General features: G+C 37.7%; 2 protein-coding genes across 3 annotated transcripts; one reads left to right on the top strand and one right to left on the bottom strand.

Moving 5' to 3' along the window:
- Position 1: 1 nt before the first annotated feature.
- On the bottom strand, positions 2 to 11,113 carry LOC111324443 (pyridoxal phosphate homeostasis protein). Its single transcript, XM_088752081.1, has 8 exons — positions 10,955 to 11,113; positions 10,767 to 10,874; positions 5,612 to 5,647; positions 5,179 to 5,251; positions 2,809 to 2,943; positions 2,089 to 2,231; positions 1,249 to 1,347; positions 2 to 951 (listed from the first exon to the last, which is right to left on the bottom strand). The coding sequence occupies exons 1-8, from the start codon at positions 11,048 to 11,050 to the stop codon at positions 709 to 711; spliced, it is 933 nt and encodes a 310-aa protein (XP_088608207.1). The 5' UTR covers positions 11,051 to 11,113; the 3' UTR covers positions 2 to 708.
- A 39-nt stretch (positions 11,114 to 11,152) lies between these two features.
- Positions 11,153 to 13,751, top strand: LOC111324415 (testis-expressed protein 36). Of its 2 annotated transcripts, XM_022927962.2 has the most exons (4): positions 11,155 to 11,326; positions 12,260 to 12,355; positions 12,546 to 12,623; positions 13,192 to 13,751. In XM_022927962.2, the coding sequence occupies exons 1-4, from the start codon at positions 11,276 to 11,278 to the stop codon at positions 13,513 to 13,515; spliced, it is 549 nt and encodes a 182-aa protein (XP_022783697.2). In that variant the 5' UTR covers positions 11,155 to 11,275; the 3' UTR covers positions 13,516 to 13,751. The 2 variants fall into 2 exon arrangements, with proteins under 2 accessions (XP_022783698.2, XP_022783697.2); XM_022927963.2 differs by lacking the exon at positions 12,546 to 12,623 and having other exon boundaries at positions 11,153 to 11,326.
- The last annotated feature ends 1,248 nt before the right edge of the window (positions 13,752 to 14,999 follow it).

The raw sequence follows: 14,999 nt of genomic DNA on the forward strand, positions 1-14,999 counted from the left end.
ATAGGCGACTTCGTAACCATTTATTGATGAACCACTAACCACCAAAGGCCCATACACATAAGGTCATTCAGTATTTTACTTGTCGTAGTGCTTTCGAGAAAGTACGTGATTTTAACAAGACAGATACATTTAAGTCTTTTGTCTCATTTTCCACCCAGCATCAAAACCAGTAGTGGCAAGAAAAGGTCGACAAGTACTTGAAAATTAATTCCTTATAACCACATCAAACCGTTTGCTTATCTTTCAACGCAAACATGCTGGGCGAAGTCAACATAGCAGTTAAGTTCATTCGCCGATGCCAATATGAGGCACTAGAATTCAAAGAATTTTAATCAAACGCAGCAGAAGATCGAGAACTAAACTCATGCACGGCGATTATTAAAAATAAGCTGCTGATGATGTGTCTTCTTAAGATATAAGCTCGCATAGTTTTAGATTTAATACAATCAAATGTTATGGAATCAGTCTATGCTACAAATTGAATTGGAAATGTTTTCCTCACAGCATGTCGACACCTAGATAAAACGACAGAGCTCTGAGACAAATTTAGGAGGGATTCACCTCCAACCGCTGAGTTTGCTTCAGTTTCTGATATGTAATAAATTTCTCAACAAAATATTGATCTTCCAACTAAGTGGAACTCATGTTGAAATGAATGGAACTCATGTCCAATGTTGAAGAGGAGCAAAAAGGATGAACACATTGTTGCTATGTAGCATTGCTGAGCGTAGTGTGTGAATTTCTATCAGTTGAATCATCTGTATTCAGTGCTGCCAGGTTTGGTAAGCCATCCCTGGTAACATTTTGCTGCAATGCATCAGTCATTGAGTTTGCCTCTTGTGAGGTAGGCTGAGTGCTTCCCTGCATTGAAGAAACATTCCTTGGCTGTTTGGGTTGTCTTGCACCAAATATGGTACTACCAACTCTCACATTTGTACTTCCCATTAAAATCTGACAAATTAAAGAGAAAATTTGCATAATCAGCATAAAAAAAAACAGTTTAATTTCAACCTTTAACCCCTAAGAGGGACTAGCATCTAATTTCTCCTTACAGTATCACCCCTGAATCATACATTAATGTCAAGAGAATAAAGGTAATGATCAACAATTAAAGAAGCTCCTGATTGTTTAACAAATTATCCTGCTCAGCACCTTTAGAAATGTCTAGAGAACAGTATGGAGAAAACACATACTGATTTTAAGGTATAATAGGTTACTCTAGATGAGACAGAATATGCCTGAACTTACCGCTTTCTCAAAATCATTTGACATTCCCATACTCAATTCAACATCCTCAAGGCTAAGACTTAGTTTCTCACAAATATTCTTACGACAATCAACCAAACGCTGAAAAGAAATCAATAAACTGAAGTTAAAAAGTCACATTGGACATGAAGCAAACTGGAGCATGCAGTGTAACTCTGTTTAGTTATTCTAGTATTCAGTGATAATATTATTTATTCATCCTTTTTAATTTCAATCCCCAGGACAATGTTGAACACGTCATTAACATTGCTTCATTTTGATGAACTGGCATCATTCCTAACATAAGCTTGAACAGTCACACTTTTGATCCAAGAACTTGTTTAGTACAGCCAGCTTACTCATTAAACAAGCATACTAGGGTTGCAAGGTGATGTTACAAGCAGTTATATTTCAACATTTCATGGTGAAAAAGGCTACTCAGCCAAATACTGGTGGAACTTTCCAAAGATTGATGTGCTGCATGTTGTTACAAAATTCTGCATTACTGGGGCTGACTCAATTTCTGCATAGACTATACATTTTAAGCCATTTACCTTTTGGCTCCTAAGGGTGACTAGCTACTAATTTCTCCTTACAATATCACCCCTAAATCAAACAGTAAGGTCAGGAGAATAAAGGAAATGATCACCCGCTAGAGTAACTCCTGATTATTACACAAACTCTCCTTGTGTGCACCTCAGAAATTGTATTAGGAAACAGAATGGAGAGTATATAAACTGATGTCAAGTTGTAAAAGGGTTTGAACACCCTTGTATTGCACATTTCAGTAACCTCAGAATGAAAATGAAAAATGAAAGAAAGACATTTTCTCAATCTGCTTACAATGAAATCAGGATTTGGACCTTGACTCCAGTCATGATTCATTTCCCCAATGGTCATCAGTCCTGAAAACTTTAAGTGTGGACAGTGGGTGATAATGTGTTCCACAAGCTCTGCACAATGATCACTTAAGCATCCACTCTTACCTGAAAAGAAGTTAACATACAGGTAAGATTCAAGAAAACTCAGTGCCCCTTTCTGTAAACTAAGTTTTGTTGAATACTGTGTTAGTGGAGATAAATATGACCCACTAAATTCAGAGTTTGTTTGAATTTAATCTCCTTCCTCAACTTGAACCCAAATTTATGGTAAATATCTATAAGATATACTTTGGGCTATGGAACCGGGTTTCTGTTGTTTGCATTTATGGCCTTATTGCCTCATGCTTGGGCCATAAATCTGAGAGGAAAAGTTTAGTAACCAATCATAACTTACAATTTGGATCTTAAATTTTGTTAGTACAAGTTAATTACTTCTCTGTACTCTACAAGTCAAAGGAAGAGAACCAAACATGTCCACCTGTTCAACATGAACATGATCAGCACGCAGAAAGCAGAGCCCATTCCAATGAATAAGTTAGCTTACTGTCCAATGATAGTAGCTATGTCATTGTCAGTTTTGTTGACAGATTAACATTGCTAGTAGGAAATACTAAGTTTTTACAAATATAAGAAGAAATATGAAATTACTCTTCATTATAAGCCGAGAAACAGTGGCACTAACTTTCTTCTTTGCTTGTATTAACTTGTACCATAACATTTAGAGAATTGGGCTTGTTTAATTTTCCCCAGGAGGCATTTAGAGAGTTGGCGAGCTTCACACTGTCCACAGTCTCCACCATGTAAAGGTTGGTCACTCCTGCATGAAAGCAAACCGAAAATTTAAAATCAAAATTGTTTGTTTGAATTCAGTCCACTTAACCCTTTCAATCCTGTGACAAACAAATAGTTTCTCCATACAATACCAATACATTATAATGCTGACTAGTTATGAAAATAAAGAAATATATCAACTAGGGCACAATAGGTAAAATTTGTACTCAAACCGAGTGACCCATGCCACCAGAGTTTATCCTGGTTTCCCTTGCGTGAAGTGACAAGGAGTATTACCATTACCCCCTGGATGGGATGTCAGTCCATTGTAAGGTAACCCTCAAGTACTTCATCAGGCTTCCCTGACAATTCACTTGTACCCACTTATACCCCAGGTAATCCAAGGTTAAAGTGAAAATTTTATATCTGAAAGTTTTAAAAGAAAATTCAATTTGAATTCTTTTGTCTACAATTTGATGATTGCTAAAAATAAAGAGAAAATTTTCCCACAAATTTAATTTAGATACGATGAATATATGAAATTCATACATTTTAAACTGCCGTTATAGATACGTATGATGCACAATCCTCGCAGTAGAGAGCGTTATTTATGCAATAGCAAAAATCAGACCTGAAAAAAAATCAGGCCTGTATGGGATTCGAACCACTGACCTCTGCGATACTAGTGCAGCACTCTACCAATTGAGCTAACAAGCCAACTGGGAGCAGGCCGTTAAGTTGATTTGTAATAAACCTGTGATGATAAATCTCTACTGCGAGGATTGTGCATCTACATAGTTTTACGTATCTATAACCGCAGTTCAAAATATATGAAATTCATATATTCATCGTATCTGATTTATCATCACGGGTTTATTACGAATCAGCTTAACAGCCTGCTCCCAGTTGGCTTGTTAGCTCAATTGGTAGAGCGCTGCACTAGTATCGCAGAGGTCAGTGGTTCGAATCCCGTACAGGCCTGATTTTCTTCAGGTCTGATGCATAAATAGCGCTGTCTACTGCGAGGATCGTGCTTCTTACATATCTATAACCGCAGTTCAAAATATATGAAATTCATATATTCATCGTATCTGATTTATCATCATGGGTTTATTACGAATCAGCTTAACGGCCTGCTCCCAGTTGGCTTGTTAGCTCAATTGGTAGAGCGCTGCACTAGTATCCCAGAGGTCAGTAGTTCGAATCCCGTACAGGCCTGATTTTTTTCAGGTCCGATTTTCGCTATTGCATAAATAGCGCTCTCTACTGCGAGGATCGTGCATCATACGTATCTATAACCGCAATTCAAAATATATGAACTTCATATATTCATTGTATCTGATTTATCATCACCGGTTTATTACGAATCAACTTAATGGCCTGCTCCCAGTTGACTTGTTAGCTCAATTGGTAGAGCACTGCACTAGTATCGCAGAGGTCAGTGGTTCGAATCCCGTACAGGCCTGATTTTTTTCAGGTCTGATTTTCGCTATTGCATAAATAGCGCCCTCTACTGCAAGGATCGTGCATCATACGTAAATTTAATTTAATTAATTTAATTTTAATTTAATTTTAATTTAATTTAAATTTAATTTTAATTTAATTTATTAGATTCACCGACAGGCAGGGACACCACAACAGCTTTCGCCAATTACTGCAAACCCAGTAAACCCACCCATCCCACCCCAGGGGAGGACATCCACCACACAGTAATCTCATGTGTGGGAAATAAACATCTCCTACCCCTAACCCTGCAGGAGACGGGGCCTACGGTTTATCCGTCCTTATCTGAGAAGACTAGAATATCTATCCATTTCTTGATATTATAGAAAGGTAGCAAATTCTCCTCAGTTATTTTAAGACCCTGAGTGTTGTCCAGCCGGGTCTTAAACCCTCTACCTCCCGCACAACAGTCCGGCGTTCTACCAATTGAGCTAACCAAAAACACTTTTGAACAGAGAAATAAAGAAAACTGGATTAAAATTCAACCCTAGGTTAGCACTGATCAGCATTTGAACAACTGGACCCTGGTTAGAGTGAGACACTGTGAGAGCAAAGTGTTCTGTCTAAAAACACAACACCATGACTTGGTTAAGTCATGAACCTGAACCTCTCCACTTGGAGTCCTGAGCAGACTAACCATTATGTTACTGCATCTCCCTCAATATAAAAGTAAATAAGCAGTAATTAGAGCTAACAGCTATGCTTATGGCGAGTGTTTCCCAAGTGTTTCCCACAGCAACACCAATTAAAAATAACCAGAAAATTGTTCAACCCTTACCAACAAGGTTATTACATTTATTACTCTGCAAATGACCAATAAAATGCCACCTTATGTCATTAAGTGGTTGAATCTGAAATAAACATGAAAAGAAAAAAGGTCTACTTTGTGAAGTTATTAAGGCCAGGGCTTGTCTATTATAATTATAATAGATCAATGTAACTCTGTAAAGAATACATCAAAGCCAGTCTGGCTACATCTAAAACATTTTAGATCCCCTAAACATCATAGGACCAAGACTAGCATAATTGTCTTATGCCCAGAAAAGAATAGAGAATGTTGTGAATAACAGCCAGAAGTAAATAAACCATAATAAGCAGCCAGAACAAGTAACAGCCAGAAGTAAATAAACCATAATAAGCAGCCAGAACAAGTAACAGCCAGAACAAATAAACCATAATAAGAATAAATTGTGAATTTTCAGACTGTATACCTTTGCATGTCTTGACTTCTCAAGCAGTTCTTGAACCTAGAAGAAAGACATCTTGAAAGTTTCATAAGAGACTCATACAAGTCTCATCTTGGTTTTTTATCTAAAAGTTTGCAGAAAGCAGCAATAGAGCTAAAGAAAAGTAGGCAGAGACACAAAATATGCTCAAGTATCTTTCCTGCCATATACTTGAGTACTAAAGCCTATTCCCTAAATTATATTTAGAACATAGCTAGCAGAACCACACAATCAAATTCAATATACATTTATAAGCGTGCTCAAAATCCCAATAGTGCACGCTGACAGCATCAGCAAATCGCTTCGCCAGAAATTTTTTTTTTGCGTGAGCGGCCATTGTTAGCACGGAGAAAACTAATATATTTTGCAACAATAATGGATACAAACAGAAACTCAGCCTACTAGTCCGAAAACAAAGACAATGTTTCAACCTTTTCCCTTGGGCTATAGTTCTTAAATGAAGCAGAAAAAGAGAAAAACAACGGAAAAGGAGACTCGGCATCAGCGCCATCACCATTCGCTCCAACAGATATTGTTGTCCGTTTTTCACGTCGGATTTGATACACAATTCCACTGGCTGTGTTCTAAAACAATTGGTTCATGCTTTCAACTGTGCACTATCGAGTTATGGAGCACGTGGAAAGTTTGGAGAGCACTCGAGAAGCTAGAGTTGCCCTCGGCTATCGCCTCGAGCAACTCTCACGCTTCTTTCGTGCTCTCCAAACTTCCTGTGTGTTCCATAACTTGATAGTGCATGAACCAATTGTTAAATTTAGTGTTGATGCAGTTGCACAAGTAAATGAAAGACCTGAATTTTAAATGGCATGAGAGTATTTGGATGGAAATATAATGTAGAGTAAGAGATGGCCAGATCAAGACTATATGAGTCATATCTAACATATATGACTCAAGAAATGCCAATGCTCTTATTGGTTAATGATTACATAACAGCTTTGGGACTCCACAAATATGACCATAAATATATACATACATACATACATACATACATCCTTTATTTGGTAAAGCAGATTGAGGAAATGGCAGCTAATGCTGATGTGAACCTGCTATCTACTAATAAACAGCTAAAAACATATATGTCTCCTAGTATGAATAATCATACGTATCAATAATACATTATATATATGGGTAGGATAAGTAAGTAAGTAAATAAATATATATATATATATATATTAGTATCAGTCAAATTAACTCAAACAATGCATTTAAAGGAAAATAAATACAAAGTTAAGATTTAAATTAAAAAATTTTAAATAAATAATAATTGTAATAATAATAATAATAATAAGATAACAAGATGGGAAACTAGATATCAGTAGTACTTAAATTCCTCACTGATATTGTTGGTAGCAGTGGAGTTTGAGCCGAAATTAATTTGGTCAATGCATTTATAGAATTTCTTAATACTAGCCTTAAAAGAAGAGTAACTAGGCTTAGACTTTAACTGACTAGGTAGGCAACTCCAAACAATACTAGCGCGATGAGTGAAAGAATTGTGAAGGGCTTTGGATCTGGGACATTTAAGAGCAAATCTTAAGTTATCTCTTAAATTGTATGAAGTCTGGTGCTTTGTAAATAAACTGTTTATGTTATCAGGAGCTAGGTTATGAAAGGCCTGGTATGCAATACAGGCAAGTGTACTCTTATACATGTAATGTATAGATGTCCATTTTGCTATGCTAAGAATTTCATGTTTTGGGATATTTATGCTGATCTTGTGAATCAGACTGGCAGCACAGATGTGCGAATCCTCGAGGTCGGCCAACAAGTTGGAAGATCCCCACAAAGATATACAATAAGTTACGCTTGGCAGAATACCTTTAAAGTAAATAGAATCCAGAGTGGATCAGTTGAAGGTCCTCATCTGTTTAAGCTTAAAAATCTTTGCATTGAAGTTTGAGTTCACCATTTTAATATGAGGAGACCAGTTAAGCTTGTTGTCAAGTTTGACTCCTAAGCAAGATGAGCTGAAAACCCAGTTGATTGGTTTATCGTCTATAGTGATTTGTCTAATTGGGCCGATGAATGGTATTTTTGAGATAAACATGACTTCAGACTTGGCTGGATGGATGAACATGGAGTTTAATTTAGACCAGGTAAGTAGTTGATGCAAGAGAATTTGAATTTGGGTTGAAATAGAGTCGATAGAGTTTCCAATGATGTAGGCAGTGGAGTCATCGGCAAACATTTCTATCTTTGAGTCAACAGACAAAGGTAGGTCATTTGTAAAGATGCTGAAAAGTCTTGGGCCCAATAAGGAGCCTTGGAGTACGCCAGAAGTTACTCTCAATTTCTCTGAATTTGTACCATTAATAGTCAAAAACTGGTGGCGGTTATTCAAGTAATTAACAAGCCAGTCAAGTGAGTCCCCAGATAGACCAGAGGCTTGAAGTTTATCAGGTAAAATTTGATGAGACACACAGTCAAATGCCTTTTGGAAGTCGATAAAGATTACACCAACTGATTTTCCTTCATCTATGGTAAGCCTCCATTTTTCTGTCATGCTAAGAAGCAGCAACTCAGAGGACGTACCCTTCCTGAAGCCCAAATGGGAGGTAGTAACTAGTTTATGTTGGTTCAGAAAAGAGTCAAGTTGAAAGCAGGCAATACTTTCCAATAACTTACTTGGTATATTTAGAAGTGAAATTGGACGATAATTTCCACAATCCTGAGTATTACCTTTTTTGTGGATACAGTGGACTTGTGCTGTCTTCCATTGCGATGGGAAATTGCAATCATCAAAGCTCTTCTTTGCATTGTTAAGAAAGTTATCAAGGAAGGCATCACCCAGCATTTGTAATTCTTTGCCAGAGATTTTGTCAGGGCCACAGGCTTTACCCACTTTAATGTGATGCTTGAAACAATAAGACAGGAGTTCTCTATTAGCAGTAAATGACTGCAAGGTAGGGGTAATTCTGTAGATGCAATTGGCTGGTTGAGTGGAATTGTCTCAAGGTGACAAACTGTTAGTATTTGGCAGAGTTGAACATATATTGGTAAAATAGGAGTTGAATTCATTTGCTTTTGAAAAATTATCAGTTAGAAGAAAACCAGATTGGGATTTCACTGGGCCAATGGTAGAGCACTTGTTGACACCTTGAAAGGATCTAACTAAGCTCCAGAATTCTCCACTGGATTTAGCATTGATAAGTTTGTTGTTCCAGTAAGAAATTTCAGCTGACCTTAACAATTTTGTGCAATAATTTCTTTGTTTCTTGTAAGCAAACCATTCGAGAGATCCTCTCGGTGTTTTTTGGGCTTTAAGAAGAAGATTGTATCTCTTGTTCAGCTCTTTTCTCAGAGGCGAAGACATCCAGGGCAGACTATTAGATCTAACTTTAGCCTTTCTGAGAGGAATATGTTCGTTAATGATGAACTTGTAATTAAGTGCTTCCCATGTCCAAACACAATTGTCGATATCATCAAAGATATCACAGATAAACCATGGGGCAGACGCAAATTCATGCAGTAGGGCTTTGATGTCAACTCTTTTAAAAAACCTGGACTAGCTTTAATTTAGGTTTCATAGAAATCCTTCTCAAGTTAACAGAAGCATAAACCAGGCGGTGATCAGATATTCCTGGATTGCAAGCACCATGACCAGAAATCTTGGAGGGAACAGAGGTAATAATCAAGTCAATCAGAGAAGATGAATCGCCGGTGATTCTGGTGGGAACATCAATAACATTCTTTAAGTTGAATTTACAAAGAAGGTTTGTAAATTTTCTTTTCAAGGAAGCATCACACGAGGATGATAAATTAACATTGAAGTCACCTAATAGGATGATGTTGGAACGTTTCCGCCATAAATTTTCCATTACCACGGGAAACTCATTGAAGAAAGACGAACAGTCAGGAGGTCTGTAGATTGAACCAATCAACAGTCGCTGAGAATGAAAAGATAAATCGATCCAAGTAGCTTCCAAGCACGAATTAGAGGACAAATCACTTGAATCATAAGCATTTAGGACTTCAGAAAAATAAATCAAAGATTCTCCACCTTTCCGACCATCCGACCTGTCACGTCTAGCGATTTTATAGCCAGGAATATAAATATCTTCATCCTTAGTTTCGGAGATGGCCAAAACATCCAGTTTTAAGGCGAGGAATTCGCATAGTATTGCAGCCTTGACGAGAAGAAGCCTTTTGCATGTGGAGAGGAAACAAGATGGTGGCCACAAGACCAAGGGCAATCGAACACATTATTTGACGAATCTTTTCCGGTGGCCGTCGAAATAGCCGTATAGAAGCTAGAATCATCATAGTAATACTGTATCAAAGTTCCATCTGAACTCCAGAGATGATAAAATGCTAAAACTATAAAAATGTTAGACAAGCTAAAAAGCACACGTTCAAGTGTCATGCTGTCACGCAACTAGTGACAAATAGTGTTATTTTTCCTACATACATATGAGTGAACCGCATAACTCCATATCCATGCTCTGTAAAATGCCACAGACCTCCAATATGGTTAGTCTGTTCAAAAACAATGATGACCACATCATATCTGTGTAGGTTTAAGCCATATCTCTGCAGGTTTAAGATCGCTTCGATGGCTAAATGCCAAACAAGGACTTATGGTCAATGATGCAGTTATGATGCACAAATGTCTCAAAGGACGGTCACCTTGTTATCTGTCAAATAAATTTTCAACTAGAGCTACTATTCATGATAGACAGATGAGATATAGAGACAGTTTAAATATTCCATCTAGTAGAATCAGTGCTGGCCAACGCGCCTTTTATTATCGTGGCATAAAAGTATGGAATAATTTAAGTAAAGATTTAAGGGGAATCATGGGTACTAAGGTCTTTAAGAGACGTTTAATTAATGAAATGATTTGTAACATGAACGATTTTTGATGATAACTGTTGTTTGCATATAGTAATTAATATATAAGTAATATGAAAGTATATATAGCTATTAAGTTATTTATTTAGTTTTACTATTTTTAATATTGATGCTGAAAAGCCCTTTTCAGGGATGCTCAATAAAGTGTATGTATGTATGTATGTATGTATGTATGTATGTATGTATGTATGTATGTAACTTTCTACGATCACACTTCACAAGGTGATTACCCTAACCATAAATTAACCCTTATACAACCAAATCCACTCACGTAGTTTTCGCCAAAATGTCGTTGTCCATTGTCATAAGCCTCAATAACACAGTCTGCTGGCTTTAATTTGCTGACTGCAACCAGACGAGGAGCCGTTTTAGGAAGTTCCTGAGAAGAGAAAGTCACTTGAACTGAATTCTCTCGAATAGTTGTCTGACTTAACACTGAGCACAAAAGACGACCCTTACACTCGACCGCTTTGCTGTTGCTTCTTCTACTCGAGAAATTACACTCCGTAGAGAACTACCAACTCCTTCCATGGACAAAATTCCGAATCGCCTCATGCATGCATCGAATTAGCCGATTTGGCCGCCATTGAATATTGAAGATCAGCTGGCAGTCACTTGCAGTCAGCGGGCTAGTTACCAAGGTATCTTAGAAACCGAAGAATTGATCATCACTCAAAACAAACCATTTGACAGATGCTCGAAGTCAAACTCCCAACGTAACGCGGGCGGAATTTCAGAGATGTAAAGATAGCTTACTTTCAATTTGTATAAAGAGAGGACATGGCAAAAGGGCGATCATTCGCGCCGTCGAAAGATAAAGAAGGAAACTGGGTGAGTTGTGGGACAGAAGTGTTTTCTTTCAGATCGCTGTGCAAAATTGGATTGACATTAGACCACTAGGGGAGACTCCTTAGAGACTTATTTGTTTAATACAGCTCAAGAATATTTAAGTAGATCGCATTAATTTGTCGAATTTACTCACGTAATAACTCAAGAACAGGTATGGGAGTCGCAAACTACTATCTGTCGATTTGTTTTGACTCACAAGAGTCAAAGAAACATGAAAACTTTGATAAAAACCTGGCCCTGTTAGGACAGCTGCTACTCTGTGTATGTCTGTTATGTATTGGCTGGTTTCACCAAATGTAAAAGTTAATATTTATAAATTTAAGTCAGTGAACGAAAGAAGGTTCGCCAGATAGACACACATCACTTTGAAGTCATCTTCTACCAAGGACTTGTTTTGGAATTAAATAAAGGCTCACTATATACACAAAAAATCACTTAGGCCTCAAATTATTTAAACAAAGAAAAGTGACAAGGTTTTGTTTTTATGGAAATTTGTGGCTTCTTCACCCGAGAAAATAAACATGATTCGTCGTCAAAATAACAGCTGAACAAATTTTCCAATTGCGCTTAAACTATGCAAAACTGTACTGGGTCTATCTGATTAGTCTAATTACACACTTTGCTAACGAAAGCCTTTTCGATAAGTACAGCGATAAGCTGTCGAAACCTCCGAAAGCCTGCAACATCGCGTAAGACGAGGCAAGTGCTTGCTTACGGAGTTGACAGAAAAATATTCAAGTGGAAGGGTGGGGTCTGAAGAACAATCGTAAGAGCATGGGGACTTTCTCCGCAAAAGGAAATCTTTATTATCAATTTCAGCCTAAAAGACACCCTTCTCTATTGTCCCCGAATTATTTTTTACTTTAATTCAAACTTAACTTACGTTGATGTTGAAATTGTTGTTTTTTGTTTCAGTTTTCTACACGGGGCTGGCCGAGGACGCTTGACGTCACAAAGCTGCAAGAAAAGAAAGTAGCATCCCCTCCTAAGAGATTTAACGACAAACACGAGGTAGTATAAAGATATACTATTTCTTTTAATGAAAAATATCCAATGTGAACATTTTTTTGACCTCTCAATCAATGCCTGTGCTATAACCGAACAGTTTGTGTATGAAAATTGAGGAATGTTTAAGATGGTATCATGTAGGAGTGAACACGGTTTGATGATTTTTGTTTTTCTTTTGGTCCCGTTGTAATAGGCCCCGTTCAAAAGATTTGCTTTTTCAACACACGATAACAGACATGCATTTCAAGATCAAGGAGAATACTTTGGAAACGTAAGGCAGTCACACTTCGATTACATTGTTAGGAAGGTCACAATTAAACCGAGCAATTACTTTACTGTGAAATCATCCTTCATATTTTGTCACAAAAGAGGAGCCCGCAACTCCTGTGCGTGCATAAACAAGTTTATACGCACTCATCAAATGCGCACGCAGACAACGACACTTCCCTCGAGAATCGAGAGTAACAAGAGGTCGTGCTCCCTTCTTCCCTTGCGGGCGGGAAACGAGAACCGTCTGCAAGCAAGGGACGATGGAAGCAGACTTCTAATCACTTTGGAGGACAGTTACCATAAACGGGATACTTAGTACAAACTTGATACCTATGCGCGAAGCGATCGTTCATGGATGCAACCTGTGACCTGATAATTCCAGGCAATAGACGGGCTCAACTCCTTTGTATTATACGAAACGACTGAGGCCTTAAATCAAAATGGCTTAGCTATAGTATTTTAATTGCCGTGGGGTCGCCTAAAAAAACTGAAATCGCGCATTTTCGTATTTTGTTTGGTTAATCCGTTTCGTTGGTTGTTTTGTGCCTTAAACCTTCATTTTGTTCCAGGGACTTGGACGTCGGACATTTCCTGACAGATGTCAGCACTACTCTAACAATCTGATCGCATGGAAAACAAATAATGACCCACGCTCGTGCTATATGGCATCGCATCAAGGTCTCCCGGGAGATGATAACAGCCGGTATAGACGGTTTCCGCAAGTTCATCTTGAAGGAAAACCTGGTTCTGCTCCATCAGAAACCACAACTACTAAGTGGTTTAAACAACCAGACATTCCCTACAAAACGCCTCTACACGTATTGGCGATTACTCAAGAACCGTTTCTGTCTCCCAACAAATGGGCATATTCGTACAGACCGATATGGTATTAGGAGTAATTGATGATGCCTTTTCACGAAGACTCGTGTTTCGAACTAAGGCAGGATTGTGCGGTGTGATTTGCACGATTTCAAACTCAAGATGTGCTTTCTTTCAAGTTTTACTTGATAAATCATATTTAACTTTTGCGTTCAAACTTATTTAAAATGATTTTTTTGTAGAAAACTGAAAAGTTTTATTTCCCTCAGGCTCGTGCCCTTGAAATAAATTTAAGTCACTTATAGTAAAACTGATGTTCTCTTCCACCTTTGGCACACTTGGATAAACCCAGAGCAAAAAACCCTGGGCCATCGCAAACCTGGTGGTTGACCCACAAGTTATATAGTTTGACATTCTGTCGCTAGAAGTAGTCGCTAACGGAATGCCGATTTAAGTCACAAAAAGGCTCCCCTTATCAGGCCACTTACACAAAACTGACCAATCCGATTACAGGAAACGAGCCCAAAGAAATTCCATATCGTTTTTCGTCTATCATTTTTTGCTTTGGACCTAAGAACTGATTGGCACAGATATTAGTTGGAATCGTTGTTTTTTGCTCGTAATGAGTAGAATTTGCCCATCGATTGGAGCAAATCTTTCCTCCAGCACTTCTCGTATAGAAAGCCGCGGTTAACTTGTAGTTGAAGCTACCACGGAGAAACCTTTGACAACACTACTTCACAATTTACATCAAGCAAAATCCCACAAGAACACTTAGAAAGGCTGTAGGAGTTTGATTTGATGTAAAGAGTAAAACGAACAGGTTATGGAAACAGGATTTTCTCTCTGACGATGGGCTAACGCTCGAAAAGCCAGCTTCAGAAACTTTTCACGATGGCTAACTTACATTATCACTGAACTCAATGGATAAAACCAAATTATCTATGCAACAATAAAGTATATAGGTAAAATCCCGATGAAGATTTAACGCCAAGAAAACGCCGTCTAAACACTAACCCACTTATTTGGTGAGAACGTCAATATGTTTTCAAAAGAGGGGTTTCTACAAAAATAAAGAAAAAAATTTCAAATTGCGAGGGCCTAATTACGCAGCTAGTAGAAAAACTGAGAATTTCTAGAGGAAAGTTTAAAATTAATAGAGAAATGAATAATTAGTTCAGTTTTTAAAAGATTCAGTATACAAACGACTTCTGAAGCTTTGGCTGACTAACAATATTACCTAAATCATTTAGTAGCGTGGGTAAAGCTCCTATCGAGCTTTGACGTAGTGTTATGTCCAAGAAACAACCATCGACCAGTTAAATATTCAGGAAATGAAGATCTTGTTACTGGAGTGAATTGCTACTAACTGTGATACTAACTCTGATAGCTTTTTAATTAATCGTTGGCGAAGAGACTTCAGCTCAATCCTTGAAAAAATACTCAGTGACATTTCTTTCGCGCTTTAGTCATCCATACTTTGCTATACAGATGTTTCCCCGGCGTTTCCGTTTGTCTCGCTTCTGCTGTTAGGGTTTCTTGTTGCAAGCACAGTCAT

Source organism: Stylophora pistillata, chromosome 1 (assembly GCF_964205215.1).
Source record: "Stylophora pistillata chromosome 1, jaStyPist1.2, whole genome shotgun sequence".
NCBI classification, from domain to species: domain Eukaryota; kingdom Metazoa; phylum Cnidaria; class Anthozoa; order Scleractinia; family Pocilloporidae; genus Stylophora; species Stylophora pistillata.